Source organism: Stegastes partitus, unplaced genomic scaffold (genome assembly GCF_000690725.1).
Source record: "Stegastes partitus isolate 25-593 unplaced genomic scaffold, Stegastes_partitus-1.0.2 Scaffold107, whole genome shotgun sequence".
Classification (NCBI taxonomy): domain Eukaryota; kingdom Metazoa; phylum Chordata; class Actinopteri; family Pomacentridae; genus Stegastes; species Stegastes partitus.
Window position 1 is genome coordinate 295,320 of NW_007577838.1, and position 15,844 is coordinate 311,163.

At 39.8% G+C, this 15,844-nt stretch overlaps 1 protein-coding gene across 1 annotated transcript; it reads left to right on the forward strand.

The window, feature by feature from the left end:
* The first annotated feature begins 2,525 nt into the window (after window positions 1–2,525).
* ttll6 (tubulin tyrosine ligase-like family, member 6) lies at window positions 2,526–15,544 on the forward strand. The gene is made up of 14 exons (XM_008277795.1): window positions 2,526–2,718; window positions 5,042–5,160; window positions 6,502–6,632; window positions 6,709–6,865; window positions 6,950–7,093; window positions 8,494–8,579; window positions 8,670–8,895; window positions 9,997–10,175; window positions 10,268–10,456; window positions 12,563–12,755; window positions 13,092–13,307; window positions 13,425–13,511; window positions 14,332–14,488; window positions 15,345–15,544. The coding sequence occupies exons 1-14, from the start codon at window positions 2,526–2,528 to the stop codon at window positions 15,542–15,544; spliced, it is 2,277 nt and encodes a 758-aa protein (XP_008276017.1).
* The last annotated feature ends 300 nt before the right edge of the window (window positions 15,545–15,844 follow it).

The window sequence follows — 15,844 nt, forward strand, 5'->3', positions numbered from 1 at the left end:
TGAGGTCAGTGGGGCGTCTCGGCCCAGTGTAAAGCTCACAGTTCAGGGCCAGGATTATCCAGATCATTGGATCAGAATACGGTTACCTAGCACCGTAACCTCCCACTGCGTACCTGGGATGTCCCTCCTTCATGCCACCATCACCCCCAGTATTCTGTCGCGGTCATTACCAGGGATTAACTTGACCCGTCCTTCACCTGGTAAGACACCAGATAGGATGCAGTGGTGAGCAGCCGAGACGCTGCTATGGCAGTCGCTGCCCACTGGGCTCAGGTCAGAGTGCAGACAGACGTTTACAGAGGAAGACACACAAGTTGAGCCAAACTCATCTGAATTTATTCTTCTAAATTTAGATTTTTAGTCCTGTGAGCATCAAAGCTGGAGAGCAGCGTTCGTTGGATGACCACTTTTCAGTATAAAATATCTCAACAACCATTCAATGGATAGCTATTAAATTTTCATGTGACACCATGGATGAATATTAATAGCTTTGGTGAGGCGTTGGCTTTTTATCGAGCCACCTGGGGGAATTTTAGATCCACTATACCTGCAACATTCCTGTCAGCTTCAGTTGTAGTTTGTTTTTAGTGCTAATAAGCAAATGTTAGTATGCTTTCATGCTAAAACTAAGATGCAACATAATACCTACTAAACACAGCACATCAGCATTGTCACTGTGAACCACAGACTCGAAACAGAACCTGAACAGAAAGTGAAGCCAAAGTAAAAGCACCTTAAACTGAGGTTCTTTCTAAGAACCAGCAGCGGGCGATTCCTCTGGTTGCAAAAATAGGTAGGATTGAATAGAAGTCTATTACAAAAAGATCTGACTTCTCACTTGATTTGTTACCTCAGTAAATATTTTCCTGAAGCGTTTATGGACTCAATCGCTGGTTTCAAATGTCTTCAGTGCAGCACAGTGTTTGATTTATAAATTATGGTCCTATTTTGAGCTGAATAGATGATAAACACGGGTATGTTTGAGGTGTGACTAGCAAGTTGCTGCTGAATGGCAGGTTTTTTCCTGCACAGAGGAATTTCTAATGCATCCCGAAGAGATATTAGACAGTAAAAAAAAGAAAATTCATCAGCACCAAAATGATAAGAACAATTCTTTTTAAAACCAGATTTGGTAATTAAAGTTTTCATTTACTCAAACATAGTAGACATTTTTGTTTATGATCAAGTTCTCAGTCAGATCCACTACTTGCTTTTCATATTGAAAGATGGTGAAAGGATCAAATTGGCGATGGTAAAAACGCCTGACTCGAGGCTTCAGAGCAATCGTCCACAAGCGGTAAGTGGTGGCTACATCCATCTTTTATATAATCTGTGCTGTGAGCAAGTTAGTTTGCAGATTTTGTCTCACTCTCACAAAACCACCAGCATGACTGGAGACTCTCATGTGTATCCCAAAACTATAAAACGTACCAGGAGGCAGGTTTTCAGTCTGCGGTGTGTTTACACTGAATGAAGCTGACTCAAACAAGACAGGAGGCACACAAGAGTTTTAATGCAAACTGTTCATCAACTGGAAAAATATTCAAACAAACTGTTGGTTGTGGTGAAAGATCTTGCATAACAAATGATCTGTTTTAACTAAAAAAATCCTGAAACGTGTCTGTAGGTGAAGTCATAACGAAATCAACATCACACATGTTGTGACCATTAGTACAAAAGGTTAACTATGAATATACTCTGATAACTAGTATGAGCGACATACTGTATAAAATTTCACTTAATCTTGTTGCAGAATCTGCACTTTTCATGATAAAATGGATGCTTCATCACTTCAGTGTGGTCACGTGTTTAAAAATGCTTTTAGCGCCGACAGTCTGCTGATGATGTATGGAAGGTGACTGAGAAGGCAAATGGCGCCGAGATGACCCCCGTTACGCTCAGACAGAAGCTGGATGGAACAGACAAACTGTAAGATTTCAAAATAACTCAACAATCAATAGTTTATTTTAAAAAATTAGAAAAGGATATTACTAAAACCATCACATGGAAAACAAATAGCTGGAGATATTTTAAGTTGTGTCAGTGTATCTTTTACCTCTCTGGCACTACTTTTGATTTCATTATGAAAAGAACTGAAATTTCAAGTAAAATGTGCGATATTGTATAATATTGTAGTAGTTCTGATGGGTGTCTGGATTAATTCCCCGCGCTGCTGTCGTAGTATTACTCACTATTTGTGTCCGTCCTGCCACAATAACTCTTGAATGCCTGTGTGTGACAGCGCGTTGACAGCCAGAGCACTCACCTGATGAGAGGGATGGAAACAGAAACATGAGTCCATGCGCACACTTACAGCATGTACTTTGTTCTGTTTGATTGAATTTCATTGTGCGGCTGTACAGCACGTCCCATTAAAACAGAACCATGTAAATGAGCTGATGAGTGTTGGAAAATGGAATGGGCGTCATTTGTTTGTTTTCTGCTCGTCTGCTTTATTGCATAAGCTTTCTGCAGTGGCTTACAAATCAAATGGGTGCATTTGTCTATGTTTGTGCTCGTCCAGGATGGGTCTACCTATGGACAGCTCAGACAGAAACAATGATGAGCAGCCAGGAGAGGAAGAAGGGAGCCGGAGCCAAACCAAAGCCTGCAGCCGCACGCCGCTGCCCATCAGCAAGAAGAGGAGGAAAAACAAGAAGAGGTACTTTACTGCTGGAGCTCCTCCAGCTGTACTTCTGCACTTATTTCCCATTGCAGGTATATTAACCGCTGAGCACCCTGGCAGTTATGATTCTATAACTCGTCCCGGAGGCTCTCAGATATTTGTTTTCTCACTTATCCTCATCATTTGTGAAAGTCGGACGAGCCGATCGCAGGATGGCGCAGCAAAGCAGATGTCTGTCCCTCTCTCTGTGTCTCTTCTCTTTCAGATGACTGTGGATCAACCTGACCAACTGCAAATATGAAAGTGGTACGTTCGAGCCAAAGACTATTATTAAATCATAAATGTCCATTATCCTGTTGCGGAGTGTGGATATCTACATTAATCTAAATCATTCTAGCTCGACGGGACTGCATTCAGATGCTACATGCAGTTTATTCAATACTTCTTTTAACTCAGATACATTGAGGTATAGAGGCCTCATGTACAATATAGCCGAGGAAGAAAATAAACCAATGATGTGGACGCACAAATAAGAAACTTGAATAGGTAAAGCAATATATCAATTACCTAAAAGTGTGTGGACATCCCTGCTATAGTACTTCTAACATAGTGCTGGGATTCCTCTCAAGGCAGTTCTCAACCTCGAGGCATGTCAGTCTTGGGACGTGATCTGGGGATGAGAATAAATATCTATGTGTCAAAGAAGAGCCACCAAAATCATTCCCTTCATCCAAGTCCTTTACATAAGGGGCTGGAGAAGTGTAGAGGAGACGCTGAGGCCACCGGTGCCAGAGTAGCCCATCACAGAGAGAAGAGAAGAGCTGAACTCTCTGGAAGCAAACAAATCCTTCTCACCAGGCAGTTAGAACTGAAGAAGCCTCTGACTAATTTTGCTTGACCATCTCTGACCTGCTTGAAACTTTTTGTTTTTTTTTATCAAACCATAGAGATTCAAAGTGTCTAAAAATCTTAGACTTATATATCCATTTTGAAACTCCAGAACTCTGTTCTACTCGGATCAGACCATCTGCCAATACTGTTGTTTTTGTGTTACGGCTTGTTATTCCTCCTTGATCAGTTATAAGAGCTAAAACCAAAATAACTTAATTTTTTTGATCAAGCATTTCATGTTATAAAGTATTCTATATGTTTTGTGTTATTGTGATATGCAGCTACATATGGTTCAGAAAACATCACCAGCTGACTTCTACATAAAGCATTTTTGGTAATATGTGCTCATAGATGGGACTTTTTTTTTATCACGATTCAAATTTTTCATCTAATTGTCTCATATTGCAGATTTTGAATCGCTGACATGATGAGAAATAATTGCGAAAATTTCAGGGTTTTTATCTTTAATAGTTGCAATGTGCAAAAAAAATGTGATAGAAGGACATTTTTAAAGAAATCTTGGAACATATTTGACTTTTCAACCAAAAATTCCACAGATATTTTCACAAATATACATATTTTATGTTCTAAAAATTTCAGGCAAATGAGAGATGGTTGAGCAGAAACTGTTTTAAAAATTTGATGATCTGGGTTGAATGTGAGGTGAAACGTCTTCAGGAAGCAAAAACCGAAGTGCAGGTTCCTTCTGCTGAGGCATTTAATTTGTCTGTTCACACTAGCTTTTTAATGATATTAGTCCTCTTATATCCTTTAAAGGGAAATCTCAGTGCTACAGTAAAGTGACATGTTATTATTCTTTTAGCTGTGTAGCGATGACAGTTTATTTTTCATGATAACTTTAATATTTCTACAATATAATCTGCCCTTACAGCTCTGTAAAGAAAGTGTTTTCCCTGTTTGGTGTAGAAGAGCTTGTCTTGCCTGCACAGAGCCTCTGGGATCAATTTAAACACCCACTATGATCCAGATCTTATCACCTAACATGAGTATTGGACCTCAGTACTGCTGTTGTAGCTGAATGGGACTAAATTCCTGCAGCCGGTTCAACAATTGGTGAAAAGTCTGAAAGCAGAAGAGAGCAAGATGTTCTAGCAGGAACACTCATGGCTTTAAATGAGATGATCACCAGTCATATGGATGGAATTTCCAAGTGTCCACATACTTTTGGTCATCTAGTGTATTTTATATGATTTTGATTTGGTCAGGATGTTTATCACAGAGACAATGTTTGGCCAAAAGCAAAAATACATACTTAAAATTGTTAAAACATTTGATAATGATATAGTAAACCATTTCTAACACCAATTATACCAATAAAACCAACATGGAAACATTATACAAACACCAAAATTGGATTAACCCAAATTAAAAGTGAGCTAAAATTAGACATCTTTAATTTCTTTTTAACAAATAGGGCCATAAAAACAGAACTCAGTCTCACCCGGCTGCCTGTGGGAAACATCTGGAACACCTAAAAGCTAATGAATGTTTGATTTGTCTCAGTGCGGCGAGCTGCTCGCAGATACGGACTCCGAGAGGCGATGGAGGGTGAAGACTGGACGCTGTTCTGGACCGACTGCTCCGTGTCTCTGGACCGTGTGAAGGACATGAAGCGTTACCAGGTATCCGACTCAATTTGCCAACGCTCACATTACCGCCGTCATCGGAAAGGACAATTGAAACCGAATTCAATTATACAAATTTAAACGCGTAATTGTATTTGTGCAGGAAAAAATTAGTCGTGGGGGAGTGTCTTTGTGTCATTAACCCTCGGTGCTTGCGAGATTACAGTAGTTGGTTTGTGTGTCTGTCTTTCTGTGTGTTACCAAATAACTTGGGAACGGTTAACTTTCAAGGCCTGAAATTGTAAGGGTAGACAGTAGAGCCCATAACTTAGATCTGTGACTGGTGGATTTTGCTGAAATTGCTCTGTTCACAAGTTATGGAGTGATTTGTACTTTAAAACAGCCGTGCCAAGTTTCTGCTGCTCTGTCAGACATAATCGTCACTGGCAGTGTCTAAGTAAGCTTTGGAAACTACCTACAACATTCACTAAACACATCTACAGTGAAAAGACTTTGCTATCACAAGACTGTCTTTGTTCAGTTTCTGGCAGCTGGCTGCTGTTGACCGCATGCATGTTGCAGAACGTCAAACTTGAGCGTGCGCAGTAGGGAGATATTGCACATGCGAGTGAGAGCAAGGATACGTGGTCACCATTGGGCTCCACAGCGAGGGGCGTGGCACATTTGTTCGGATCTATAGCATGTGAGTTACCACGAGGTTGATTTGTGTACGTGTTGCAGACAGTTCAACTTTGTGTGAAATTTGCTGGTGAATCTGTGAAGCTTAGACTGTACTACACTGACTCTCCGGTTAGGCTGCTCCACCCTTGAAAGGCTGTGTTTTACTGACTCTGACTGTTACACAGCAGGTATAATATAGCTGTAACATTTAACGATAAAAAAAGCATCGTACTAAACTAAAAATATTGCCCAGCAGTAACTACTACAATTAATACTGTGTTTTGGTGTTTGTGATTGTATCAGCTTCAGGGGGTGATGTATTTTTGGAGGGATGCTCATCGTACATCCTACAATACTGTATGCTCGCAGCGCCGAGGGCCAGACCCTGGTACTTTTCATTTCAAACAGGTGTTTTCCCCTCAATGTGCCCATGCATGAAATAATAACAAAAAATAGGTTTTGATAGAGATTAGGATATAATTTTCAGGGCAGGATGTTCATGGATCATAACATTTGTTTTCAGCTCAGGCTTTTAATTTGAAACTAATTGGGTAATTTAGTGCCGTTACTGTTAAGTAGGGTAAAACCAAAGTCCCTCAGTCATCCGCTTGAAAACTAGTGAGGTGGAGAAATGTTTTTGTATAATCAGACGTGCAAAATCTATAATATCAGCAGTGATAGTCTTCTTAAGTCCTGTAAATGAACTTGTCTTTGCAGAAAATCAACCATTTCCCAGGGATGATTGAGATCTGCCGCAAAGATTTACTGGCAAGAAACATGAACCGCATGCTCAAGCTTTTCCCTGAAGACTACAATATCTTCCCCAGAACGTGGTGCCTGCCTGCAGAGTCAGTTTCATTTTTTTATTCATTTAGTCTTTTCCTTTGTTTTGTGTCAGTTCTTTATCCGATTGCCCTTTTGCAGTTACAGTAACTTCCAAGCTTTCACGAGGGCCAAAAAAAGCCAGACATACATCTGCAAGCCCGACACCGGTTGCCAAGGCAAAGGCATCTTCATCACCAGATCCAGTAAAGACATTAAGCCTGGAGAACACATGATCTGCCAGGTTTACATCTCCAGGGTGAGAGAACAAATGTGTCACACGTAGCACCTAAAAAACACACAGTTTCAGGTTTAAACATGTGTTTTTTTATTCCATCTCCAGCCTCTCATTATTGACGGATACAAGTTTGACCTGCGTATCTACGTTCTGGTGACGTCGTGTGACCCGTTGAGCATATTCATGTTCAAGGAGGGACTGGCTCGCTTCTGCACCACTAAATACAATGAACCAACACACGGCAACGTGGTGAGAGGACTTTTATACTCTTCGTACTGTCAGTAATAAGAAACAACACTGAATTGGCCAGTTTAGTCAGCTCTGTTGCCCTGGATGACATGTCCGTGCATTACAATAAACACACACACACTCCCACATACACACCACCCTGCTGCTGTAAACACTCACTAGAGCACCAAATGTGAATTCATCCTCACCTGAAAATAGTCCCCAGCTAATGCACTATTTGTTTTTTGTTTTTTTTAAACCAGAGTGGTCTGCTATTTTAGAATATCGCTAGCCCTTTTTAAAAAAAAAGATTTGTATGTATACAATATGTTTTTGAGCCATTTTTAAAGATTTACATCTTCAGTAGGAACCTCTGGGTGTCAGGTCAAGTGTCAGACAGGGAGCAGAAGTCTGTAATTATTGAGAGACGCACTCGTTTTCATAAGTTCTGTTGATAATTAGAAAAATACAGAAGGACCCCAGACCTTTTCTTTAGATCAGGAATGATTGCGGTAAAATGTCGTAATGAAAGGTCATTTCTGATGATGCTGCAACACTGGTTCAGTGGTAAACTGCCTGCATTGTGGTGATTGCAAAGTACATCACAAAGAACAAAATAGTGAGATATAAATAACAGTAAACACAATATTACACTGATTTTGATAAAAAATAAAACACTGGCATAATGTGCACTCATACAACAATAAGAACTCCTACTGCAGGGCTACAGCTAACAGTAGTTATTGTGATTCTTTTTTGTTTTTGTTGATGCACCAAGAAATTATTTGGTCTGCATAACGTCGGTCAGTTAGGAAAAATGTCCACACAATCACAGACAATCATGAGTTCACAGAGTGTTTTTTTGTTTTTGTTTGTTTTTAAAAAAAAAAAAATGTAATTAATAATCCAAGGACCAAAGATATTTCCTCACATAAGACAAAGAAAATAAGACAATACTCGGATTTTAGAAGCTCGAACCAATTAGGATTTGCCATTTTTTCTAAAGTACTGATTGAATAATTATCCAGTTGTTTAAATTATCACTCAAATTTTCAATCAAATCAATTAATCTTCTTGAAACAATGTGACACTTAGTTTTTAGCCTAAAATTGAAAAAGCTAAGCTCTGTAGACAGGCTTTCCAGAAACCTCACATTCCTGATGTAAATATATTGTAAATTTCTCTTGTGATGGCTTTCATTCCCCGATTTACCATTTATTTGTGTGGACACACGTGTGCCTGATTATAAACATGCAATTCATCTTTACACAGCCACTTTACATTTATTCTAATATTTTTGTGTTTTATTTTTCTATTATTCATTATTTTACTACTGGTCCTGAGAGGGATCACATCTCATTCTGCCCTGTGCACTCTTGTGAAAGTAGGTAGCATTACAAATAAATAAACTTGTCCTTCAGGACGACGTGTGTATGCATCTCACCAACTACTCCATCAACAAGAACAGTGAGAACTTTGTCCGTGACGAGGACACCGGCAGCAAACGGTAAACAAATAATGTAGATGAAGCACGTTGTGTCTTTATTACCAATATTCTTAAAAGCACTGCGTATTTATTGTGTTTTCTGTCACACAGAAAGCTGTCCACCTTCAACAAGTACCTCGAGTCCACCAGCCACAACACAGACAAGATGTGGAACGACATCGAGGACGTGATCATAAAGACTCTGATCTCTGCTCACCCTGTCCTCAAGCACAACTACCACGGGTGCTTCCCTAACCACACCACCGGCAGCGCCTGCTTCGAGATCCTGGGCTTCGACGTGCTGCTGGATCACAAGCTCAGACCCTGGGTGCTGGAGGTGACACTCTTTTCTGGCTTTTGCTTCAACTTTGACACTTTGGTTAGATGTCAGCCACATATATGTAGTATCATTCAACATCAGGTTATTATAGTCTGGAAATCCTTCTTTTTTAAGTATAGCTTTCAGACACATTTTAATCCCTTTAACATTAGAAAAAGCATCATATTTCACAATCTGATCATCATAATTATTCTGCGTCATCTTATTCTAGCTTTTTATTGTAGCTTTGATTCAAACTGAAACCTCCATACCTCTGACAGCCAAATAACATCTAATGGGAGTATTCTACATGTATTGTGCATCTTTATATACACATTTCCCCAAAAAATCAAGCTGACAAATGTCATTTTGTTGGTTATTTGGTATCCACGTTCATTGTCATGTTTCTTCTGGTCTTCGGGCAGGCGGATTTTCATTTTTCTAAAGTTCAGGACAAAGCTTTTTGTTGAGACAGCTTTTAACTTTGAAATACTGCCTAAGCATAGTTTTAAAGCCTTTTTATTAGACTGATGGCCATGATTGACTTCATGATTCATTCATTTTGTTGTAAATGTTTAATTACCTCAGACTTTTTATTTATTTTTAAAATATTACAATTATTATTTTGAAGTCTTTTTTAATGGATTTTGTTACTTGTTAAGTAAACTCTTCTCAGAATTGCACTATCCTGTAAGAAAGGTGCTTTACTGATAAAATTTAATTTCAATATCTATTTTTCTCTGTATATTAGAATAATTGCTAAATTGTGATTTTTTTCTACTTGCAGACAAATCTGTGCTAAATTAATACTTCTCAGTATTTCGATTCATGAACCAATCTGTGCAATGCTGCTGATATAACTAGTACTTATGTGTCCTTTAGTGTTTGCACGACCCCCTTTGCTGCTGTAACCATGCAAATGTCCTCACTGTGGGATTAATGAAAGGTTATTTTATCGATTTGTGATCTTTAGGATCACCGCTAGAGTTTAAATTAAAGGTTTTATGGGTGTGAACGGTATCTAGATGTGCAGCATCAGTTTATAGTAAGATTTAAGGAGCTAAAATGTTTTATTTGATGTTGAAATCAGTCAGCATGTCTGTACATGTGCGCGTTCAGGTGAATCACTCCCCGAGTTTCACCACCGACTCTCAGCTGGACCGCGAGGTGAAGGATGCGCTGCTGTACGACACTCTGGTCCTCATCAACTTGGGCGCCTGCGACCGTCGCAAGATCACCAAAGAGGAACGACGCAGGGTGAAGGACAGGCTGCAGCAGAACCGCCCCAGGGAGGCCAGGTACGCCGACAGAAATGGCGCGTGAAGGTTTACCAAGGTCACGTAGGCGCACGGTTCACACATCGCTGCTTGTTTGTGTGTTTCGCCACCAGTTTGGAGGAGCGGCGTCAGTGCCAGGCAGCCACGGTGGAGCAGATGGAGAAGTACGAGGCCAAACACCCGGGAGGCTTCAAGAGGATCTATCCCAGAGAGGGAGGAGAGAAATACGACAAGTACTTCAAACACAGCAGCTCGCTCTTTCAGGAGACGGCGGGGTCCAAGGCCAGAAAGGAATGTGCCAGGTACCTGCAGCTCACCGGCAGCACTGTCAGGACAGTTCAGCAAAGAGCTAACAGAGGCTGTTAGTGATGCACAGAAAATGTTTCACTGCATGGACCACATGAGGCTGAAACGTTGAAAAAGTCAGTCGTAAAATGGAAAAGAAAAGGAGGGGAGCAGTTCAAAGCAGGAAAAGAGAAATTTGTACATAAATGCATGCACTAATAATAATGATCATCTTTATTTAGATAGCAACTTTCAGAATAAAGTCACACAGAAGAGCAAAATTATCAACCTGTTTACCACCATTTAAAAGGGATTCTTAGAATTACATAGTAAGAAAAGAAATATTCATAAAAAGAACAAAAAGCTCCAACTTGGAGCCAAACTGAAGCTACATAAAACAAAGCTTTAATTGTAACATCTAAACATAACATTATTTAATCATAAAATATAAACCATCAAAAAAACTAAGAAAACAGCAACATGTTTCTCTTCTTGAGTTTTTTTGTCATTAAAAGTTTCTATAATCTAGAAACGACCTGTCATGTTCCAAGAAAAAGAATAAGAAAAAAAATCTGGTTTCAGCTTCTAAAATGTGAGGATTTATTGTCTTTGTCATTAGAAGTAGAATATTTTATACATGTTCATTGTTTGCCAGACAAAAAAAAATGATGTGGGAAATTGAATTACTTAAATAATAATAATAATTGCTTGATCAACCAGTTATTTAGCTGACAACCATAATGATTGGATTTTAACGCCATCAGGAGCTACAGTTTCTGTGCATTCGATACGACAAGTGTTGTAGATAAATAAGATAATAGGTAGCTGCAAAACATCAATTAAATATTACAGACGCAAGTTAAGGTCACGTTTGATACATGACACCACTGGTTTGAAGCCAGTTGTGTTCCAGGATGAAACTAGAAAAACTTGAGAATGAACTTCAGTTTAGTGCATATTAATAGATTCTAATTTTACTAACTGAAGGAAGAGGGACAGACGTCGTTTTAAGTATGTCTTTGCAGCCACAACATGTTGTTTTATGCATATTTTTATATGTCTGAAGGGGATCTCTATGTAGAGCATAAACAGAAAGAAATAGATTCACTCTGCTCTGCACCAGAATTCAAATATGGCTAAAAGAAAGTAACATAAAGGCAGAAGTGGACATGCAGGTGGTTTTATTTAAAATATGTAAGTCTCAGTGTCGGTGAGGAGGATCTTCAATAAATGTATTTATTTTCTACAGGAACAAATTGAATGTCGTAAAACGTCACTTAGTCGTGTCTAATATTACCTATAATGTTGACTAAATTACACACAGTCGTGGGATACATTTCCACTCCTACGCTGATGATACTCAGCTGCATGTGCCTGTAATTCACATAATTATTAAATTAGAAGCCCGTACGTCTGCTGTTGTAAATTCTGATCGAACTGAGTTGCTGATTATTTTCCCACTTCAGACGTCAGTTTAATCACATAACATGAACTCCAGACATCTATATGATTTCTCACACAAAAGAAATCACCAAAACCTCCTGTTTTATCTTCATAACATCGCTAAAATTTGCTGTTTTGTGTCTGCAGTGTACGTCTGTGTTTGTCCAGACTTGATTATTGTCACATTTTGTTTATAGGCCAAAAGTATTTTTTGAAAACAGCTTTATTTTCACAAGTCTCGTGCAGGAATCAGCTTCATTCTGTCCTGTTCTGAGCTAAAGACTCTGCTTTATAAAGGATGTTTTAATAAATTAAAGTCTTATCATCTTGCTTTAGACATAATTTTTAAATATTTTTAGGATGCAGATATCACATGTCGCTTCATGAAAGTGGATATTTTGCAAGTTAAACTGTATTTTTAGTGCTTTAATCACATTTACTCTCTAGGCTTAAGCTTTTGAACTTTTACTTATAAATAAGCTTTTCAATGCATGACATTCCTTTGCAAAGGAGTATTTTCCTCAGTTCACTTATTTATATATTTCTTCCATTACTAGATATTTGTCCTCCAAATAGGTGGGTAAAAGCAACATAAAAGAAGATATTTGATTAATTGTAAGTTAATCAAATCAATAGTTTTTATCTTGGTGAGGTGCTAAAATGTGTATTTATGTTTTTAGGCAACAGCTGCAGGAGCTGCAACTGAAGCAGGAGCTGCGACTGAAGCAGGACCTGCGACTGAAGCAGGAGCAGAAGGAGCGAGAGCAGAGGGGAGGCCGGAGGAGGGAATCTCAGGGGGAGGCAGCGGGGGAGAAAGTCAAACCACGGCGCTCCTCAATACAGCCCCCCATGTCCAACTGTGACCCGCAGCCGGTGAGACCGTTTAACGATGTCATTACAGATGCAGCATCCCCACGCAGCCACGAGAGGGCGCCACAACACGGCCTGCCCTGTGATAAATGCCTCATATTCTGGCTGACCCCTCACAGTCCACATATGCAATTAAAATTAACCAGAATAATATTCCTTTGCGATAATTTTTATCGTATGCCTCTCAGTTTAAATTAAAATATCTTTTATTGTCAAGCCTGAACAAACAAACAGCGTTATCAAGGTTGTTCAGTGACAGTAACTGCTAATGCAATGCCAGTGCGTTGTGCATATACAGTGAGGCAATACCAGCAAATTGAATCAGATGTTCCTGTGCAGCCTCCTTTGGTTCCAGGAGTTGAAGAGGAGGAGCGGCGAGAGGAGGAGGAAGACGCGGAGGAGAAGGAGCGGATCAACTCGCTGCTCCAGAGGAAGAAGCTGCTGGAGGACATGGGGGTGGTGCAGCTGCTGCTGAGCCAAGCCGAGGCAGGAGGAATCGTGCAGGACAACAACCAGCACAGCAAGCAGGCTCCTCAGAGGCAGCAGCAGACCAAGGTAGGCTCTGAATACAGTCCCAGCAACCTGCCCCGCTTGTGTCGAGTTGTTTCCAGTATTTCAAACTTGTTATGTGTTCTTTAATAAATGATAAAACCACTGATATTTTTATTTCAGCTGGATTCTTTGATGCAGTTTTCTCAGAGGACGAAGCAACAACAGCAGCAACAACAACAACAAACCAGCACTCAGACGTCACGGCAGGTACATGTCCAGAAACACAGGATGACGCCACTCCAGTCAAAATAATCCACTATTTTCTTACCAAATCAGATTTAGTTAAAGAAATAAACTCGTAAAGGAAGCTGCACTGCCCCTTTAAAAATAATTTCAAAACGATCACTTCAGAGTCAGTGCTTCTCCGTGATTTTAAAAGAAAATTATGCACAAAAAAAGGAACATTTTGCATTTTTAAATTTATACCAAGAGCTGCAACTACAGATTTTTTTTATTATTATTCTGCTGATTATTTTATCAATTAAATGATTAAGCTGACAGTCTATATGTGTACATGTTAAAAAGATACAGAAAAAATGCTATTTGCAGTTCCTGTGTCCATCCATCGCCAACTTATTATTAAATATGGCAAAAAAAGAAGAAAATTCTCACATATCAGCAGCCTCAAACTGATCAAATCAAAATAGTTGCAGATTAGTTTTGTTTTAATCTTCCAATTAATTAACCGATTAATCATTACAAGTTTTTTTTACTGTATTATGTCTCAAAGAAATGTGTCCCCAAGTGGCAAAGTGCTGCCTGTTGTGGTTCAGTTAGTTGAACAGGGAGAGTTTAATCAAGGTGTCAAAATCTAAACTAATCTAAGTTTAAAGCAGCCCCAAAGATTTGCAGCTGCCTCAGTGTGCAAACAGCGTAAATGATCGTCACAGAGGAATGAATGCTGAATTTATTTTCTTGTTGCCCGTCGTCGTTTCATAACACTCGGGCCGCTCAGTGATCACTTGCATTGCTGGATGATCATCATGACGTGGAATTAAAAGGACACCGTTTCATTGTTGAATCGCAGCAGCTCCAGTCCCACATGACTCAGCAGTGCCTGCTCAGGCCCCCGATGGACCACAGGAGCCTGAACGAGTCGGCCTGCCTGCAGCACGACACCGAGCACCACGGCGGGCCGGGGGAGATCCGATGGAGCATCAGCACCCAGAGGATCCCCTGGCCAGGTAGGCACATGTGCACACAGCTGCAGGCAGGTGACACATGGATGTGACTGTTGAGCCTGAACAGGAACATTACCAGCTCCTTTGGGATTTTCACTGCAATGAATTTGTTGTATGTTTTTCTGTAACTGTTTTGCACTTTCACATTTATTCTGAAGATTATTTTATGGATTAAATTATTAAGATGAAAATCTATAAAATGTTTAAAAAATAGAGGGTTTTTTTTTTTGTTCCTTTTTTGAGCTTTAACAAAAATATTTCCAGCTTCTTTTGTCTCAACTGCACTGTGTTTGTTTTTCTCTAACACACTGGCAGTCCCATCCCTGTAACTAGAGCTGCCTCAGTATTGCCAGCATTACTTTTTACTCTTCAATTCTTATTTAACTTACTCGTTTTATTTCAGTTGTGTATTATATCTTATTGCTTCCTTCTTGGAGGCACTGCAATTCTTACGTTGTGTCATTTCTTTTATTTCTGAGCAATATCTGGCTCAAGAATTTCTTTTTGGGATTAATAAAGTTCTGTTAATATTCTAACAATACATCTAACTGTAGGAGCACATAAATACATTTTTTAATCACAAAAATTGCCTTTTAAGTTTAACCTGTGGGGGGATATAACACTCATTTCTTACCATTTGACATGGAAAACATTAAAATACTTATTTCACGTCATTACTACTGGCAGAAATCATATATACATAATTAAATAACTAATCTGTGCTCCTAATTTGGATTAAATCTTCAGTTATTGTTGCTCTGCTTGCATGGCTTCATTTAAAAACAAGTGAAAGAGGAGAAATGTTTTATATTAATTTTTCAGTTCGATTTCTTTCAGATTTCCTGTTTTCTTTTTGCAGCCGGTGGCTCCCTGGCTGCCAGTCAGGGCAGCAGGAGCAGCTCCCTCGTCGACCCCCGGTCCCATCCGCCCCACGACCCCGCCGCCCTGCAGAGCCTCATCATCGTCGCCTCTCGCACCCCGCTGGTCAGGAGGCCTGGATTCTCTCACGTCGGACGCAGCTCCTCCCGCAGAGCCCCCCAGCACGGTACAGGCCAGTGAGGAGCCGGACCGCCGACTCCTGAAACCTGCCGCCTCCAGACTCTCAGACTGAAGCTGATTTAAAGTGACTTTAGACAAACAGCAGCAGGACGTGAGGAGAGCCGGAGGTAGAGCGGCCTTAAGCTGTGAAAACGAATAAACACCCTGTGCCTATGATGAATGTTTCATGTTTGTAGATAGGTTTTTATATCTGCACACCTGCAGTTTATGCTGCCTGCCACTAAATGACCTCCAGCACTGCAGGAGCAACATTAAGGCTTTTTCAACTTTTTCTACTGACTGTGTGCTCAGATTTATGAA

Excerpts from the sequence above, each read along its gene's own strand:
- ttll6 (XM_008277795.1), top strand. The coding sequence starts at position 2,526 with ATGGGTCTACCTATGGACAGCTCAGACAGAAACAATGATGAGCAGCCA. Across the intron at positions 6,866-6,949 it reads GCCAGGTTTACATCTCCAGG|CCTCTCATTATTGACGGATA; the intron begins GTGAGAGAACAA and ends TTCCATCTCCAG. Across the intron at positions 10,457-12,562 it reads GCCAGAAAGGAATGTGCCAG|GCAACAGCTGCAGGAGCTGC; the intron begins GTACCTGCAGCT and ends TTATGTTTTTAG.